At 27.1% G+C, this 20,810-nt stretch overlaps 1 protein-coding gene across 1 annotated transcript in view; it reads left to right on the top strand.

The window, feature by feature from the left end:
* The first annotated feature begins 5,934 nt into the window (after positions 1-5,934).
* LOC142235771 (uncharacterized) overlaps positions 5,935-20,810 on the top strand; it is a 40,777-nt gene continuing 25,901 nt past the window's right edge. Inside the window, 2 exon segments of the mRNA XM_075307032.1 lie at positions 5,935-6,511; positions 17,738-17,854. Of these exon segments, the coding sequence (XP_075163147.1) occupies positions 6,344-6,511; positions 17,738-17,854 (285 nt within the window). The 5' untranslated portion in view covers positions 5,935-6,343.

Consider the following 20,810-nt stretch of genomic DNA (forward strand, 5'->3'; position numbering starts at 1 on the left):
ACAAAATTTTCTATAGAAATAGAATTTTGCAAAAAATTTCTATAGAAAAGCATATCCTATGCAACTAAAATGTTGACAAAATTTCTATAGAAATACAATTTTCACAAATTTTTCTATTGAATTAAAATTTTGACAAAATTGTCTATAGAAACAAAATTTAGCAAAAATTTTCTGTAGAAACACAATTTTGCAAAAATGTTCTATGGATATAACATTTTGTAAAAATTTTCTATAGAAACAAAATTTTGCAAATATTTCCTATAGAAACAAAGTTTTACAAAAATTTTCTATAGAAATAAAATGTGATAACATTTTCTATAGAAATAAAATTTTGACAAAATTTTCTATAGAAATAAAATTTTGGCAAAGTTTTCTATAGAAATAAAATTCTGCAATAATTTTCTATAGAAATAAAATTTTGCAATTTTTTCTATTGAAATAAAATTTTGACAAAATATTCTTTGCAATTAAAATATAGAAAAAATTTTCTATAGAAATAAACTTTTGAAAAAATTTTCTATAGAAAAAAATTTCGCAAAATTTTCCTATAGAAATAAAATTTTGACAAAATTTGCTATAGAAATAAAATTTTGATAAACGTTTCTATAGAAATTAAATTTTGACAAAATTTTCTATAGAAATAAACTTTTGAAAAAATTTTCTATAGAAATAAAATTTTTATAAAATTTTCTATAGAAATAAAATTTTGTCAAAATGTTCTATAGAAATAAAATATTGACAAAATTTTCTATAGAGATCAAATATTGACAAAATTTCTCTAGAAATAAAATATTGACAAAATTTTCTTTAAAAATAAAAATTTCATTAAAATTTTCTATAGAAAAAAATTTTGACTAAAAATTTCTATACAAATAAAATGTTGACAAAATTTTCTATATAAATAAAATTTTTACAAAAATTTTCTATAGATATAAAATTTTGATTAAAATTTTCTATAGAAATAAAATTTTGATTAAAATTTTCTATAGAAATAAAATTTTGACAAAATTTCCAATAGAATTAAAATTGTGACAAAATTTTCTATAGAAATAAAATTTTGTGAAATTTTTCTATAGAAATAAAATTTTGCAATATTTTCCAAAGAAATAAAATTTTTCTTTAGAAAAACATATCCTATGGAAATAAAATTTTCACCAAATTTTACAGTTTTCACAAAATTTTCTATTGAATTAAAATTTAGACAAAATTGCCTATAGAAATAAAATTTTGACAAAATTTTCTATAGAAATAAAATTTTGCAAAAATTTTCTGTAGAAACACAATTTTGTAAAAATGTTCCATAGATATAAAATTTTGTAAATATTTTCTATAGAAACAAAATTTTGCAAAAATTTCCTATAGAAACAAAGTTTTGCAAAAATTTTCTATAGAAATAAAATTTTGACAAAATTTTCTATAGAAATAAAATTTGGGCAAACTTTTCTATAGACATAAAACTCTGCAATAATTTTCTATTTTGGTTCTAATCTGGAAAAATTTTATACAGAAACAAAGTTTTGACAAAATTTTCTATAGAAATAAAATTTTGACAAAAAGATATAAAATTTTGACAAAAAAATAGAAATAAAATTTTGACAAAGCTTTTCTATAGAAATAAATTTTTGACAAAATTTTCGATAGAAGTAAACTTTTGAAAAAATTTACTATAGAAACAAATTTTGCAAAAATTTCCTATAGAAATAAAATTTTGACAAATTTTCCTATAGAAACAAAATTTTGTGAATTTTTTCTATAGAAATAAAATTTTGTGAAATTTTTCTATAGAAATAAAATTTTGCAATATTTTCCAAAGAAATACAATTTTGAGAAAATTTTCTATATAAAAAAAATGTTGACAAAATTTTCTATAGAAATAAAATAATGAGAAAATTTTCTATAGAAATAGAATTTTGACAAAATTTTCTATAGAAATAAAATTTTAAGAAAATTTTCTATAGACACAAAGTTTTGACAAAACTTCCTTTGCAAATAAACTTTTGACAAAATTTTCTATAGAAATAAAATGTTGCCAAATATTTCTATAGAAACAAAAATTTGACAAAATTTTTATCGAAATAAAATTTTGATAAAATTTGCGAAAGAAATAGAATTTTGACAAAATTTTCTATAGAAACAAAATTTTGATAAAATTTTCTACAGAAATAAAGGTTGGACAAAACTTTCTATAGAAATAAAAATTTTTGAAAAAATTTTCTACAGAAACAAAATTTTGACAAAATTTTCTATAGAAATAAAGGTTGGACAAAACTTTCTATAGAAATAAAATTTTGCAAATATTTTCTGTCGAAATAAAAATTTTCTATAGAAACAAAATTTTGCAAACATTTTATAGAAACAACATTTTGCTAAATTTTCTAGAGAAATCAAATTTTGCAAACATTTTCTATAGAAATAAAATTTAGCAAAAATTTTCTGTAGAAACAAAATTTTGCCAACAATTTTCTATAAAAATAAACTTTTACAAAAATTTTCCATAGAAATAAAATTTTGACAAAATTTTCTATAGAAATAAAATTTTGACAAAATTTTCTATAGAAACAAAGTTTTGAAAACATTTCCTTTGCAAATAAATTTTGAAAATTTTTTTTATAGAAATAAAATTTTGTCAAAATTTTCTATATTTTCTATAGATAAAACTTTGAAAAAAGTTTTGTACAGAAACAAAATTTTGACAACAGTTTTTATAGAAATAAAGGTTGGAGAAAACTTTCTATAGAAATAAAATTTTGCAAAAAATTTCTATAGAAATAAAAATTTTCTATAGAAACAAAATTTTGCTAAAATTTTCTATAGAAACAAAATTTTGCAAAAATTTTCTATGGAAATAAAATTTTGCAAAAATTTTCTAAAGAAATAAAATTTTGCAAAAATTTTCTGTAGAAATAAAATTTTGACAAAATTTGCTATGGAAATTAAATTTTGACAAAAATTTCTATGGAAATTAAATTTTGACAAAAATTTCTATGAAAATAAATTTTGCAAAAATTTTCTATAGAAATTTTGCAAACATTTTCTATAGAAACAACATTTTGCTAAATTTTCTAGAGAAATCAAATTTTGCAAACATTTTCTATAGAAATAAAATTTAGCAAAAATTTTCTGTAGAAACAAAATTTTGCCAACAATTTTCTATAGAAATAACTTTTACAAAAATTTTCCATAGAAATAAACTTTTGACAAAATTTTCTATAGAGGTAAAATTTTGACAAAATTGTCTATAGAAATAAAATTTTGACAAAATTTTCTATAGAAATAAAATTTTGACAAAATTTTCTATAGAAACAAAGTTTTGAAAAAATTTCCTTTGCAAATAAATTTTGAAAAATTTTTTTATAGAAATAAAATTTTGTCAAAATTTTTGTACAGAAACAAAATCTTGACAACAGTTTTTATAGAAATAAAGGTTGGAGAAAACTTTCTATAGAAATAAAATTTTGCAAAAAATTTCTATAGAAATAAAAATTTTCTATAGAAACAAAATTTTGCTAAAATTTTCTATAGAAACAAAATTTTGCAAAAATTTTCTATGGAAATAAAATTTTGCAAAAATTTTCTAAAGAAATAAAATATTGCAAAAATTTTCTGTAGAAATAAAATTTTGACAAAATTTGCTATGGAAATTAAATTTTGACAAAAATTTCTATGAAAATAAATTTTGCAAAAATTTTCTATAGAAATAAAAATTTTATATAGAAATAAAATTGTGAAAAAATTTTTTATAGAAAAAAAAAATTTGCAAAAATTTTCTATAGAAATAAAATTTTGACAAAATTTTCTGTAGAAACAAACTATGGTAATAAAATTTTGCAAAAATTTTCTAAAGAAATAAAATTTTGCAAAAATTTTCTGTAGAAATAAATTTTTGACAAAATTTGCTATGGAAATTAAATTTTGATAAAAATTTCTATGGAAATTAAATTTTGACAAAAATTTCTATGAAAATAAATTTTGCAAAAATTTTCTATAGAAATAAAAATTTTATAAGAAATAAAATTTTGAAAAAATTTTTTATAGAAAAAAAATTTGCAAAAATTTTCTATAGAAATAAAATTTTGACAAAATTTTCTGTAGAAACAAACTTTTGCAAAAATGTTCTGTAGAAATAAAATTTTGCAAAAATTGTCTATAGAAATAAAATTTTGCAAAAATTTTTTAAAGAAACATTTTGACAAAATTTTCTATAGAATTTAAATTTTGACAAATTTTATATAGAAAAAAATTTTCTCTAGAAATAAAATTTTCTATAGAAACAAAATTTTGCAAAAATTTTCTATAGAAATAAAATTTTGCAAACATTTTCTACAGATACAAAATTTTGACAAAATTTGCTATAGAAACAAAGTTTTGACAAAATTTTCGATAAAATATTGTCAAAATTTTCTATAGAAATAAAATTTTGACAAAATTTTCTATAGAAACAAAATTTTGCAAAATTCTTCTATAGAACTAAAATTTGGACATTTACGATAGAAATCAAATATTGATATAATTTTCTATAGAAATAAAATGTTGACTAAATTTTCTATAGAAATAACATTTTGACTAAATTTTTATTGGTTGACAGAGTTGACAAAATATTCGTTGGAAATAAAATGTTGACAAAATTTTCAATAGAACTAAAATGTTGACAAAATTTTCTGTAGATATAAATTTTTGTTCGGAATAATCATAAAATAGGTCAACAACACTCAGAAATAAATTTTTGGCCAAATTTTTCATAGGAATTAAATTTTAGCAAAATGTTTATCAAAATAAAATGTTGACAAAGTTTTCTATAGAAATAAAATTGTGATATAATTTTCTATACAAAATAAAATGTTCTATGGAAATAAAATTTTCACCAAATGTTCTTTGGTTGACAAAGTTGACAAAATATTCTTTGGAAATAAAATTTTTAGAAATTAAATTTCTATAGAAATAAAATTTTGAAAAAATTTTCTATAGACAAAAAATTTGACAAAACTTTATATAGAAATAAAATTTTGAAAATGTTTTTAAGGAAATAAAATTTTGATAAAATATTCTATAGAAATAAAATTTTGAAAAATTTTCCATAGTAATAACATTTTGACAAAATTTTTTATAGAACTAAAATTGTGTAAAAATTTTCTATAGAAATAAAATTTTTTGCAACATTGTCTATAGAAATAAAATTTTTTACAATAGATATAATTTGTTGACAAAAATTTCTATAGAAAATAAGTTTTGACAAAATTTCATATGCAAATAAACTTTTGAAAAAAATTTCTATGGAAATAAATTTTTGAAAAAATTTTCTTTGGAAATAAAATTTTGACAAAGTAAGATTTTTTGATTGGTAATTTTTGTGTAAAATTTTCTCCAAATTTTAGTAGAGTATTTATGACTTGATTGACAACAGTGGTTGGGTAGCCAATAGCTTCAAACAATGGTAATGTGGTGATGTATTTTTAGTAACGCTTTAGCATTTATGGGTAGGCTGTTTGCCAATATATTCCACCAGAGAATAATGTGGCAGGAAAAAATCACGTGCAGCCATGAAAGGAACCTAAGTCGAGTCGAGCCATAAGCAAAATATTTTTGCCAACACGCATACAAATCACATAGGAGGGATAATAAAGCGCGCGCATCAGCCAGCTAGTCAGCCATCCATCTGTCTGCCCGTCTGTACACCCGTCTGCTGTCTGTCTGCATGTTGGCTTACAAGAATATTATAAGCCTTGGCAAGGTACATCCTGGTACGGCACCTATTATAGTGCCTCCTTAACTTCATACACATACACACATACATGATTATCCAAGGAGTTTTCTTAACAACATCAACAAACCAGCTGGCTGGCTGATTTGATTTCCAATGACTTGAAATGCCTTTGCCAATTCTTGTTGGTAGGAGATTTGCCAGCAGACTTTAGTTTCGAACAACTACTTGAACGTAACACTCACTCTTCCACTTCCGGTAAAATTATCCTTGACAATAACAAGTCGTCCTCATAGACCAAACACACAATAAAATCTCATATTTTTATTTTCCAAGGATATTTCTTGATTATAATATTAATAATAAAAATCGCTTGATTGGATGGAGTGAAGGAGAACGGTTTCTCATCTGCAATATCCTGCCAGTGTTTTTCGAAAAAAATTGTTTCGTACCAATGGTCTGAGACCATCACATAAATGCATTACAAAGTAAAGTGATGATATAGTGAAAAAGAAAAATCAAATACAAGAAAAATACATGGAAAGGATCTAGGATGGGAATCAAGGACTTGTAATGTAACCTTTTTCAGTTTTGTCACCACAAAACCAAAAGAAGTGAAAAAAAACAGTTTCAGTTACAACCACAATGACGACCAGCGATGAAGCCTTCTGCCATGACCACATTCAACATCCCTTGATGTGGTGCGATGAGAAGCGCCGTCTTGTTGAACGTAAAAATGCTGAGGAGAGTATGCGTATGTGGCGTAGAAGGAAAACCGAAGAGATAGCACGCAAAGAAAAGGATAAACAGGAAGTGAGTATGAGCAACTTTTTATTGGCCATTGTGTGGGATTGTATCTATGCAAATGCGATGTAAGTGTTTGGATTAGTGTGTGTGTGAGTTATATGCATTATGCTGTGAAGAGATTTATACTTTTTGATGGGTGAAACTCGGGTAGGGAGATAATGTGGTTAGAGCATAAAGGTGTTAGCTGAAGACATATTTATTTTTAACAGGATAATTAAAAATACGATTTCCTAAGTGTAAGTTTGTGGTTGTGCATAATCACGCTTAGGAAAAAAGTACGATCATATTCATTGGCAATTTTCGAAACGATCGTATACAACGATTAACGAGATTCTTAGTGGGTGTTCTTCCCACGTCATTACTTTTGGTGTATATCACAAATGCTCGTCTTGAGATGAACGTAATGTTCACTCCATAAAATTTCTTTCGAAATGTTGTCACAAATTTTATATCCATAGAAAACTTTGTTCTTTGAAAATGTTGTCAACATTTTATTTCTATAGAAAATTTTGTCAAAATTTTATTTCCTAGAAAATGTTGTCAAAATTTTATTTAAATTCTATAGAACATTTTGCCAAAATTTTATTTCTGTAGAAAATTTTGTCAAAATTGTAGTCCTATAGAATATTTTGTCAAAATTTTATTTCTATATAAATTTTGTCAAAATTTTATTTCTATTGAAAATTTTGTTAAAATACTTTTCTATAGAAAATTTTGTCAAAATTTTATTTCTATAGAAAATTTTGTCAAAATTTTATTTCTTTAACAAATATTGTTGTCAATTTTGTTTCTATAGAAAATTTTGTCACAAATTTTATATCCATAGAAAATTTTGCCAAAATTTTATATCTGTAGACAATTTTGTCAAAATTTTATTTCTGTAGAAAATTTTGTCAAAATTTTAGTCCTATAGAGAATTTTGTCAAAATTTTATTTCTATAGAAAATTTTGTCAAAATTTTATTTCTATAGAAAATTTTGTCAAAATTTTATTTCTATAGAAAATTTTGTCAAAATTTTATTTCTATAGAAAATTTTGTCAAAATTTTATTTCTATAGAAAATTTTGTCAAAATTTTATTTCTATAGAAAATTTTGTCAAAATTTTATTTCTATAGAAAATTTTGTCAAAATTTTATTTCTATAGAAAATTTTGTCAAAATTTTATTTTTATAGAAAATTTTGTCAAAATACTATTTCTAAAGAAAATTTTGTCAAAATTTTATTTCTATAACAAATATTGTTGTCAATTTTGTTTCTATAGAAAATTTTGTCACAAATTTAATATCCATAGAAAACTGTGTTCTTTGAAAATTTTGTCAACATTTTATTTCTGTTGAAAATTTTGTCACAAATTTTATTTCTCTAGAAAATTTTGTCAAAATTTTATTTCTTAGAAAATGTTGTCAAAATTTTATTTCTTAGAAAATGTTGTCAAAATTTCATTTCTATAATAAATTTTGTCAATATTTTATTTCTATAACAATTTTTGTCAAAAATTTATTTCTATAGCAAATTTTGTCAAACTTTTATTTCTATAGCAAATTTTTTCAAAAATTTATTTCTATAGCTATAGAAAGTTTTGCCAAAATTGTATATCTATAGAAAATTGTCAAAACTTTATTTCTATAAAAAATTTTATCCACATGATGTAAGAAGAAAAAAAAACAAGTAAGTTCGGCCAGGCCGGATCTTATGTTCCTTCCACCATGGATTGCGTAGAAAATTCTACGAAAGAATGTCATCCAAATTTTATATCCATAGAAAACTTTGTTCTTTGAAAATGTTGTCAACATTTTATTTCTATAGAAAATTTTGTCACAAATTTTATATCCATAGAAAATTTTGTTCTTTGAAAATGTTGTCAACATTTTATTTCTATAGAAAATTTTGTCAAAATTTTATTTCCTAGAAAATGTTGTCAAAATTTTATTTAAATTCTATAGAACATTTTGCCAAAATTTTATTTCTGTAGAAAATTTTGTCAAAATTGTAGTCCTATAGAATATTTTGTCAAAATTTTATTTCTATATAAATTTTGTCAAAATTTTATTTCTATTGAAAATTTTGTTAAAATACTTTTCTATAGAAAATTTTGTCAAAATTTTATTTCTATAGAAAATTTTGTCAAAATTTTATTTCTTTAACAAATATTGTTGTCAATTTTGTTTCTATAGAAAATTTTGTCACAAATTTTATATCCATAGAAAATTTTGCCAAAATTTTATATCTGTAGAAAATTTTGTCAAAATTTTATTTCTGTAGAAAATTTTGTCAAAATTTTAGTCCTATAGAGAATTTTGTCAAAATTTTATTTCTATAGAAAATTTTGTCAAAATTTTATTTTTATAGAAAATTTTGTCAAAATTTTATTTCTATAGAAAATTTTGTCAAAATTTTATTTCTATAGAAAATTTTGTCAAAATTTTATTTCTATAGAAAATTTTGTCAAAATTTTATTTCTATAGAAAATTTTGTCAAAATTTTATTTCTATAGAAAATTTTGTCAAAATTTTATTTTTATAGAAAATTTTGTCAAAATACTATTTCTAAAGAAAATTTTGTCAAAATTTTATTTCTATAACAAATATTGTTGTCAATTTTGTTTCTATAGAAAATTTTGTCACAAATTTTATATCCATAGAAAACTGTGTTCTTTGAAAATTTTGTCAACATTTTATTTCTGTTGAAAATTTTGTCACAAATTTTATTTCTCTAGAAAATTTTGTCAAAATTTTATTTCTTAGAAAATGTTGTCAAAATTTTATTTCTTAGAAAATGTTGTCAAAATTTCATTTCTATAACAAATTTTGTCAATATTTTATTTCTATAACAATTTTTGTCAAAAATTTATTTCTATAGCAAATTTTGTCAAACTTTTATTTCTATAGCAAATTTTTTCAAAAATTTATTTCTATAGCTATAGAAAGTTTTGCCAAAATTGTATATCTATAGAAAATTGTCAAAACTTTATTTCTATAAAAAATTTTATCCACATGATGTAAGAAGAAAAAAAACAAGTAAGTTCGGCCAGGCCGGATCTTATGTTCCTTCCACCATGGATTGCGTAGAAAATTCTACGAAAGAATGTCATCCACAATCGAATTACTTGGGTTGTGGTATCTTAAAACTTCTTAACATCGTTTTCTAAATTGTGAGTTAGTCCATACGTGGTATATATTAGACAAAAAAGTTATGTATAGGTAAGTCTACAAATAATTTCGAATCGATATGGACTTTTTGCACGATATGTAGAGAGCCAGAATTGAAATATGTGGGGCTATACATAATTATGAATTGGTATGGATCAATTTTTGTGTGATTGGGATCGATTTATCTGAGGGCTATGTATGACTATAGACCGATATGGACCTAGTTAGGCATGGTTGTTAACGGCCATATACTACCACAATGTACCAAATTTCAACTCACTCGGATGAAATTTGCTCCTCCAAGAGGCTCCAAAACCAAATATCTGAATCGGTTATATGGGGACTATATTATGGGCTGATATGGACAACTTTTGGCATGGTTGTTAAATATTATATACTACCACCACGTACCAAATTTCAACCAGATCGGATGAATTTTGCTTCTCCATAAGGCACCGGAGGTCAAATCTGGGGATCGGTTTATATGGGAGCTATACATAATTATGGACTGGTATGAACCAACAACCTGCATGGTTGTTGGATACAATATACTAACATCACGTACCAAATTTCAACCGAATCGGATAAAGTTTGCTCTTCGAAGGGGCTCCGGAGGTCAAATCTGGGGATCGGTTTATATGAGGCCTATATATAATTATGGACCGATGTGGACCAATTTTTGCATGGTCATTAGAGACCATATACTTATACCATGTACCAAATTTCAGCCTGATCGGATGAAATTTGCTTCTCTTAGAGGCCCCGCAAGCCAAATCGGGGGATCGGTTAATATGGGGGCTATATATAATTATGCACCGATGTGAACCAATTTTTGCATGGTTGTTAGAGACCATATACTAACACCATATACCAAATTTCGGATCGGATGAAATTTGCTTCTCTTAGAGGGCCTGCAAGCCAAATTTGGGGGTTCGTTTATATCGAGGCTATACGTAAAAAAGGACCGATATGGCCCATTTGCAATACCATCCGACCTACATCAATAACAACTATTTGTGCCAAGTTTCAAGTCGATAGCTTGTTTCGTTCGGAAGTTAGCGCGATTTCAACAGACGGACGGACGGACATGCTTAGATTAGAGGTGTGCACGTGAGTTATATTTTGCTCACGCTCACGCACACTCACGACGGAGAAATCTTATTCACGATATTTTTGGTTAGGACTCACGCTCACGCACGCTCACGAAAAGAAAATTTGTACTCACGCACACTCACGCACGAACATCTTTTACATGTCGTGACTCACGAAAAATATCGTGACTCACGAACAATGTTGTGACTCACGAATAATTTTATGGGTAATTTACCTATAGAACCTGATTGAAAACATGAGTATGATTAAAATCGAGGGCGTTATAAAACTCTTTACACCTAGGGTGTCACTAAAATTATAAATGAATTCAACTCGTAAGCATTTTATGTTCGTACGCGGAATTAATTTTGTGAGTGTGTTTTTCCGAATTTCGTTACTCACGCACACTCACGAAGATATTATTTTAGTGACTCACGCTCACGCACGACATTTGGTTGGTTAATCACGCACACTCACGCCGTTGACGTCAGCGTGAATCACGACTCACGCGTGAGTCACGAAAATTTTCGTGAGTCACGACAATTTCGTGTCACGTGCACACCTCTAGCTTAGATCGACTCAGAATTTCACCTCGAACCAGAATATATATACTTTATGGGGTCTTAGAGCAATATTTCGATGTGTTACAAACGGAATGACAAAGTTAATATACCCCCCATCCTATAGTGGAGGGTCTAAACACAAAGCAAAGGCCAACAATCATAAAACTGTTTTCGGAAAGTTCAAGTGTGGTTCACTTTGGGTTTAGTCAACTACCCGAATTTATTCTGATAATTGGTTGATAGTTTTGATGCAAGTAGAGGATGTTGATGAGGAATGTGGTAATTCCGAAACGTGCGTCCATCCAATCATCTTGCAGTCTATAGGGCTTTGCCCAAATAAATTTGACAAACATTATTTCCTATGTTACAAGAGAAGTTTAGTCAACGCAAAGCTGATATCAAAACAACAAATTTTATTTCTATAGAAAATTCTATTTTTATAGAAAATTTTCTCAAAATTTTATTTCTATAGAAAAATTTTCCAAAATTTTATTTCTATAGAAAAATTTTCCAAAATTCTGTTTCTATAGAAAATTTTGCCAAAATTTTATTTTTTATAAGAAATTTTGGCAAAATTGTATTTTTATAGGAAATTTTGCCAAATTTTTAGTTCTATAGAAAAATTTTCTTTCTATAGAAAAGTTTTCTTTCTATAGAAAATTTTGTCAACATTTTTTTTCTATAGAAAATTTTACCAAAATTTTCTTTCTATAGAAAATTGTACCAAAATTTTATTTCTATGGAAAATGTTGCCAAAATTTTATTTCTATGGAAAATTTTGCCAAAATTTTATTTCTATAGAAAATTTTGGCAAATTTTTATTTCTATAGAAAATTTTGGCCAAATTTTATTTTAATAGAAAATTTTGCCAAAATTTTATTTTTTATAAGAAATTTTGCCAAAATTGTATTTTTAGTGGAAATTTTGCCAAAATTTTAGTTCTATGGAAAAATTTTCTTTCTATAGAACATTTTTTCAACATTTTCTTTCTATAGAAAATTTTGCCAAAATTTTCTTTCTATAGAAAATATTTGCCAAAATTTTATTTCTATGGAAAATTTTGCCAAAATTTTATTTCTATAGAAAATTTTGTCAAAATTTTATTTCTATAGAAAATTTTGTCAAAATTTTATTTCTATAGAAAATTTTGTCAAAATTTTATTTCTTATTTTATTTTATTTACCTACCACAAAAAATACCATTTTTGGTAGAATTCTATCTATCTACGTAATTGTAAGCCAAAACATGTGCAAAAATTCTACATCGTAATATATATTTCCAATACATTATTGATTAATCTTTATACCAAAGGGGGCACATAGCACAAAATGTCTAGACTAATTTGCCATTGCAAGGGAAAAAAATATTAATCTCTTGTATAAAATCAGATAGCATTCGATAAACAAATTTACATGTAGTTGATAGACTTCTAGTATTTCAGATTTCTGTTTCCGCTTTACCAAACATCTAAGCTCATTTTACAGGCAAGGAGGTTAATAACCCCATTTCTGTCTCAAATAGAAAAAAAAAACATTCTAGTCATAGGACAATATTTACGATTTCTTAGAGACAAAATTCTTAGAAGAGAAAAATAAAACATAGAAATGCTGCAGGAAGCAAAAACCCTAAACCTTCAAGCACATTATGCCAATTCAGCCATGGTTCTAACATACATGCCCCTGCCCAATATCAAATCGCATAAATACAAGGAAATTCCTTGGCAATGCCATACATTTCAACACTGACAATTTCCCTTAGTGGGTGTGGAGCTTTGGGAGACGAATGACTTTCCTCCTATCCTAACTTGTTCCACTTTTTATAAATTTTTGGCAAATTTGCGTGACTTGTGTTTATTCTATGAAAAGAAAAAAAGAAAAACGAAACAAAAATAACTAACTGGCGGTGAAAGCTTGTCTAGGTCGTATAGTAGAAACACTACACCATGAATTGTCGTCATGAAATTCGTGGAGGGTTAATAATGTTATTGCCAAATTTTTTGGAAAAGCAGATTCAACACTCCTGATTTTGCAAAATATTTCTCTCCAACAAAGACTCAACTACATCGACTCAGGGACACGGTTGCCACAGTCGGTAGAATTCTATCAAAAATCGTAGATTTTTTACTGTATGGTATATTGGTAGAATTTTCGATGTTTGGTAGATCATAAATAGAAATTGTCTACAGAAAAAAAAATTTGCCAAAATTTTCCGTGGAAAAAATTTTGAGAAAATATTCTATAGAAATGAAATTTTGAAAAAATTTTCTATAGAAATAAAATTTTTAGAACATTTTCTATAAAAATAAAATTAAAAAAAAAAAATTTCTATAGAAAGAAAATTTTGAAAAAAATCTATAGAAATAAAATTAAAAAAAAAAAAATTCTATAGAAATTAAAATTTGAGAAATTTTTCTATAGAAATAAAATTTTGAGAAAATTTTCTATAGAAATAAAATTTTGAAAAATTTTCCATAGAAATAAAATTTTGAGAAAGTTTTCTATAAAAATAAAATTTTGAGAACATTTTCTATAAAAATAACATTTTGAGAAAATTTTCTGTAGAAATAAAATTTTGAGAAAATTTTCTATAGAAATAAAATTTTGAGAAAATTTTCTATAGCAATTAAAATTTGAGAAAATTTTCTATAGAAATAAAATGTTGACCAAATTTTCTATAGAAATAAAATATTGGAAAATTCAAGCTAATCGGATTGAAATTATGACTTCCGGAAGGTCATACGAGTTTAAATCGGGCGAAAGATATATATGGGATATATATCTAAATCTGAGCCGATTGCAACCAAATTTGGCATGCATAGTAAAAATGTTAGATCTACTTCTTGTGCAAAATTAAGCAAGCCTGAGTAAAACTCTGGCCTTTGGGCTCATGGCTAGATCGACTCACGGACACATTTGCCACAGTCGGTAGAATTCTACCAACAATTTTAAAATTTTTTGTGTTTAGTAGATTTTGCAAAATATTTCTCTCCAACTAAGAGTTAATTCATAAATAGAAATTTTCTATAGAAATAAAATATTGACCAAATATTCTGCAGAAATAAATTTTGTGAACATTTTCTACAGAAATAAATTTTGAGAAAATTTTCTATAGAAATAAAATTTTGAGAAATTTTTCTATAGAAATTAAATCTTGACAAAATTTTCCATATAAAAAAATTTTGACAAAATAGAAATAACATCTTGACTAAATTTTCTATAGAAATAAAATTTTGACAAAATTTTCTATAGAAAAAAAATTTGGGAAATTTTTTGTAGAAATAAAATTTCGACAAAACTTTCTATAGAAATTAAATTTTGAGAAAATTTTCTATACAAATAAAATTCTGGGAAAATTTTCAATAGAAATAACATTTTGAAAAAATTTTCTGAAGAAATAAAAGTTTGACAAAATTTTCTATAGAAATAAAATTTTCTGCAGAAATAAATTTTGTGAAAATTTTCTACAGAAATAAATTTTGAGAAAATTTTCTATAGAAATAAAATTTTGAGAAATTTTTCTATAGAAATAAAATCTTGACAAAATTTTCCATAGAAAAAAATTTTGACAAAATAGAAATAAAATTGTGACAAAATTTTCTGTAGAAATAAAATTTAGGGAAATTTTTCAATAGAAGTAACATTTTGAAAAAATTTTCTGAAGAAGTAAAAGTTGGACAAAATTTTCTACAGAAACAAAATTTTAACACAATTTTCAATAGAAATAAAATTGTGATACAATTTTCTACACAAATAAAATTTAACCAAAATTTTCTATAGGAATACAATTTTCAGAGATTTTTCCATTGAAATAACATTTTGAGAGCATTTGCTATATATACTTTCTATAGAAATAAAATTTTGAGAAAATTTTCTATACAAATAAAATTCTGGAAAAATTCTCAATAGAAGTAACAGTTTGAAAAAATTTTCTGAAGAAATAGAAGTTTGACAAAATTTTCTACAGAAACAAAATTTTGACACAATTTGCAATAGAAATAAAATTGTGACACAATTTTCTACAGAAATAAAATTTTGCCAAAATTTTCTATAGAAATACAATTTTCAGAGATTTTTCCATTGAAATAAAATTTTTAGAACATTTGCTATACAAACAAAATTTTGAGAAAATTTTCTGTACAAATAAATATTTGAAAAAAATTTCCATTTAACTAAAACTTTGAGAAAGTTTTCCATAGAAATAAAATTTTGAGAAAATATTCTATAGAAATAAAATTTTGTTAAAATATTCTATAGAAATACAATTTTGATAAAATTTTCTATAGATATCAAATATTGACAAAATTTTCTACAGAAATAAAATTTTGAGAAAATTTTCTATAGAAATAAAATTTGAAAAAAATTTCCATAGAAATAAAATTTGAAAAAATTTTATATAGAAATAAAATTTTTAGAAAATTTTATATAGAAATAACATTTTGAGAAAATTGTATATGGAAATGATATTTTGAGAAAATTTTCTATAGAAATAATATTTGGGAAAATTTTCTATAGTGATACAATTTTGACAAAATTTTCTATAGAAATAAAATTTTGACACAATTTTTAATATAAATAAATTTTTGACACAATTTTCTATAAACATAAAATTTTGACACAATTTTCTATAAACATAAAATTTTGACAAAGTTTTCTATAGAAATAAAATTTTGACACAATTTGTAATAGAAATAAAATTTTGACACAATTTTTTATAGACATAAAATGTTGACAAAATTTTCTACAGAAATAAAATTTTGAGAAAATTTTCTATAGAAATAAAATTTGAAAAAATTTTCCATAGAAATAAAATTTGAAAAAATTTTATATAGAAATAAAATGTTGAGAAAATTTTATATAAAAATAACATTTTGAGAAAATTTTATATAGAAATACAATTTTGAGAAAATTTTATATAGAAATAAAATTTTGAGAAAATTTTCTATAGAGATAAAATTTTGACAAAATTTTATTTAGAAATAAAATTTTGAGAAAATTTTATTTAGAAATAAAATTTTGAGAAAATTTTATATAGAAATGAAATTTCGATAAACTTTTCTATAGAAATAAAATTCTCGCAAAATTTTCTATAGAAATAAAATTGAAATTTTGACAAACTTTTCTATAGAAATAAAATTCTCGCAAAGTTTTCTATAGAAATAAAATTTTGCGAAATATTTCCTATAGGAATAAAACTTTGAGAAACTTTTCTGTAGAAATTAAATTTTAGTAAATTTTCTATAGAAATAAAATTTGGACAAAATTTTCTATAGAAATAAAATTTTAACAATATTTTTCAATAGAAATATAGTATTGAGAAAATTTTCCATAGAAATAAAATTTTGAGAAAGTTTTTTATAGAAATAAAATTTTTTCATAGAAATAAAATTTTGATTAAATTTTCCATACAAATAAAATTTTGATTAAACTTTTTATAGATATTAAATTTTTGAGAAAGTTTCCTATAGAAAAAAAAAATTGTTTTTGAGAAAAATTTCAATTGACACTTTGTTAGATTATTTTTGGCTCGAGTGGCAACCGTACTCATGGTCCAACCCTGAGTATTATTGTCAAAGACAGCCTATGTCTATTTCGTTTCTTCTGGGTGTTGCAAACTTATGCACTTATTATACCCTGTTCCAGAGTATGGAGTGAGTGTTTGACAACAAGTCGATTATTTTTGTCCGTGCTGGTTGGTATCCTTTTTTGTGATAATTGGGCCAATACAGAGTTCTTCCAAATATTGAAATTTTAAGTCAAAATTGGCATGTCTGTGACTTGGAAATAAACATCTTGGGATTGTACAAACGATATGATAAAGTTAATACATCGCCTTTTTGTTAAGCATACAATTCGAAAAATAGTTCTCATTCTCATTTTGCCAAAGTCAGTGGGAAGAAAATAAAAAGTTTCAATCGAAACTGATTTGCAACTATAACAACAACCTATAAACGATAACAAACGATGCATGGATAAATTTAGTAACTTTTGCAACAATTATTTTTGGTCGGGAAGACCACTCAGCAGAAATTGGTGGCATTCAAGAAATATATGGCAGTAGAGTTGAAATGAACCACTCTTCACCCATATCCAATTTTCCATTGGCAAAAGAAAATAATAAAATAAAATAAAATAAAATGTTTTCTTCAGGCACTTGGCAAACGGAAAAGGAAGAAATGAAATCAATGATTTCCTCATAAAATGTTGCGCTACACGTTTTACCCATTTAGGCAAATAATTTTTGCCATCCTTTAACCTGGCAATGAACGATTAGGTCGGGATCGAGTTAATCAGATGGGAGTTTATTTTGAATAATGATTTTTGGTTGTTATTTATGAATTATTGCTTATAAATAAATTCTTAATTTAACGATAACAAATCGCTTATTTATTGCTCTTTGGTAATTTCTTGTGTTTTTGTTTTGTTTCCAGTACTTTGAGTTAATGGTTAAACACTGCCCATGGGGAAGACCGGGCGGAGGAGCCCCCAATGTTGATGTTCGACGTAAGGATATTACAGCTGCTGGTCTACATTCCACACAACCTATAGTAAGTAAAACCTTTTGGATTTTAGAAAGTTATGTGGGAATTTGTTGGAAAAGAAACTTTTTGTTTTTCATGAAAAGGATCCTCATTGAGACATTGAGGGTAGAAATTTGTGAAATAATTACACCCTAATAGAGTAGATCTCTAAATAGTTATTAAATACTTATAATTATTATAATTTTATTCAAAATAATTTAAAATTATTATATAAAAATTATTCATTTTTATACCCTACGACACACTGTGGAACAGGGTATTATGGGTTAGGTTAGGTTAAAGTGGCAGCCCGATTAAGATTCAGGCTCACTTAGACTATTCAGTCCATTGTGATACCACACTAACTAAAAGTATCTATATCATATGGGCACTTCTAGTTATAACCGTTGAACCTTCTCGATTATTTTCTTCTGTTGAACCAACCAGATTGTTCCAAAAACTTTAGCAGACTGCTTAAGTTAACGTTTTCCAGGTCCGCCAGTCATCTGAAGCTATATGCCCCTAAAATTTGCTTAAGCCTTACACAAAATGCAGGACACTCACACAAGAGGTGTTTTATTGATTCCTTTTCCTCCGCATCATGGCAGCTCATACAATAGTCATTATACTTCGCGACAATAGTTTTTGCAAAATCGCCTATCAGGCAGCGACCCGTTATAGCAGATATCAGGAGTGATATCTGGCGTCTCGAGAACACTAGCATATCTAGTGTGCGGTTTAAGTTTAAATGGGGCCATATTTGCTTGGTGTGTAACGACGAGTTTCCTCCGGTCGCTGGGTATTGCTCGCGGGGGAAGGGTCCGTCACAGAAATTTGTTTGTGTAGTGACAGAAAAGGAAAAGTGATATTAAAGTTTTATTTATGGTAAGTCGTCTATAGTATAATATATAATTATTTGGGCTACGGGTGAGGTGCGTACGGGGTACTGCTTCGATGGGGCTGGATGAGCTTGATATGGTGGCCTGGTTAAGCACACCGGGCTGGACTGACCACGGGTTTGGTCTGGTCGACGGTATTGTCGTATCTTGGTAAGGGGTCTGGGTGGGATCTTGCACTGGCGAATTTGGGTGATGAAATGGCGACCTGGGTAAGTACGCTCTGGAAGACTGGGTGATTAAATGGCGACCTGGTTAAGTACGCTCTGGAAGGCTGGACGGGATAACGCGTTGGCGAATGCGGGTGACTAACTGGCGACCTGGCTAAGTGCTTCGGAAAACTGGGCGATTAAATGGCGACCTGGTTAAGTACGCCCTGTAATCCGGAGAGACGTATGTAGACGAGTCAGTGGTGAGTCAAAGGTGGTCCCGTGAAACCTGATGTGGAGCGAGTAGAGCTAGAATAATACTAAGCGACGGAAAGCAGCGAACGAACAGTGCTCTAGAGACGAGTAACGACGGAATGGATAGATGCGACGACACTAGGAACGGTGACCTTGGTAAGAACAGCGTTAATGGGATCGTGTAGATCTGGAGTGACTGCGACCTGGGTAAGTACACAAGTCAACCGAAGGACAGAGACGATGGGATCGTGTAGATCTGGAGTGACTGCGACCTGGCTAAGTACACAAGTCAGATGTACTGCGGGCTGTTCGTCTACGGTGTGTCGTGAACACGTGGTGCAACCTAAAACGGTGACCTTGAATAGAGGTCAAGCTAGGACAAAGTCTATGAGATCGTAAAGATCGAAAGTGACTGCGACCTGGGTAAGTACACAAGCCAAATGAAGGTCAAAAAAAAGAAGGAAAAAAATTAAGGGGTCGTGTAGATCTGGAGTGACTGCGACCTGGGTAAGTACACAAGTCAACCGAAGGACAGAGATAATGGGATCGTGTAGATGTGGAGTGACTGCGACCTGGGTAAGTACACAAGTCAACCGAAGGACAGCGGCAATGGGATCGTGTAGATCTGGAGTGACTGCGACCTGGGTAAGTACACAAGCCAAATGAAGGTTAGAGACAATGGGATCGTGTAGATCTGGAGTGACTGCGACCTGGGTAAGTACACAAGTCAACCGAAGGACAGAGACGATGGGATCGTGTAGATCTGGAGTGACTGCGACCTGGATAAGTACACAAGTCAAATGCGCTGTGTCCTACTCGTCGGTGGCGTGGAGAAAACACGTGGTACAACATAAACCGATGACCTTGAATAGAGGACAAATCTGGACAAAGTCAATAAGATCGTGAAGATCGAGAGTGACTGCGACCTGGATAAGTACACAAGTCAAATGTGCTGCGTCCTATTAGTCTGTGATGTGGAGAAAACACGTGGTACAACATAAGCTGATGACCTTGATTAGAGGACAAATCTGGAGCATAGTCAATAAGATCGTGAAAATCGAGAGTGACTGCGACCTGGATAAGTACACAAGTCAAATGTGCTGCGTCCTATTAGTCTGTGATGTGGAGAAAACACGTGGTACAAAATAAGCTGATGACCTTGATTAGAGGACAAATCTGGAGCAAAGTCAATAAGATCGAGAGTGACTGCGACCTGGATAAGTACACAAGTCAAATGCGCTGCGTCCTATTAGTCTGTGATGTGGAGAAAACACGTGGTACAACATAAACCGATGACCTTGAATAGAGGTCATGAGAACTATGCGAAACACGATTTTACTTTCACTCACTAACAACTCCACTACCAAGCTTTCCACACTAAATCTTATTTCTCACTATACTTACCACCTGTTGACTCGTCCACGTGCGATCTTCAACTCCCCGCATTTACCTTTGACGCTTCCTTTTATAGGTGGCGAGGCTGCAGTCGACGTCACCTTAATGCCGTTACATACCTATTGCACGTATGCCCGGACAACGATGTATATGCTGAACCTTACTTTGTTAACTGCCTGTTGTCGCTGCTGCAACCGATAACGGTATCGTGTTTATTCTTATGTATACTCATAGGAAAAATAGTTAGAAATCAATGCAATGGGAATTCTGGTTGTAACTTAAAAGTAA

Source organism: Haematobia irritans, chromosome 1 (assembly GCF_050003625.1).
Source record: "Haematobia irritans isolate KBUSLIRL chromosome 1, ASM5000362v1, whole genome shotgun sequence".
NCBI classification, from domain to species: domain Eukaryota; kingdom Metazoa; phylum Arthropoda; class Insecta; order Diptera; family Muscidae; genus Haematobia; species Haematobia irritans.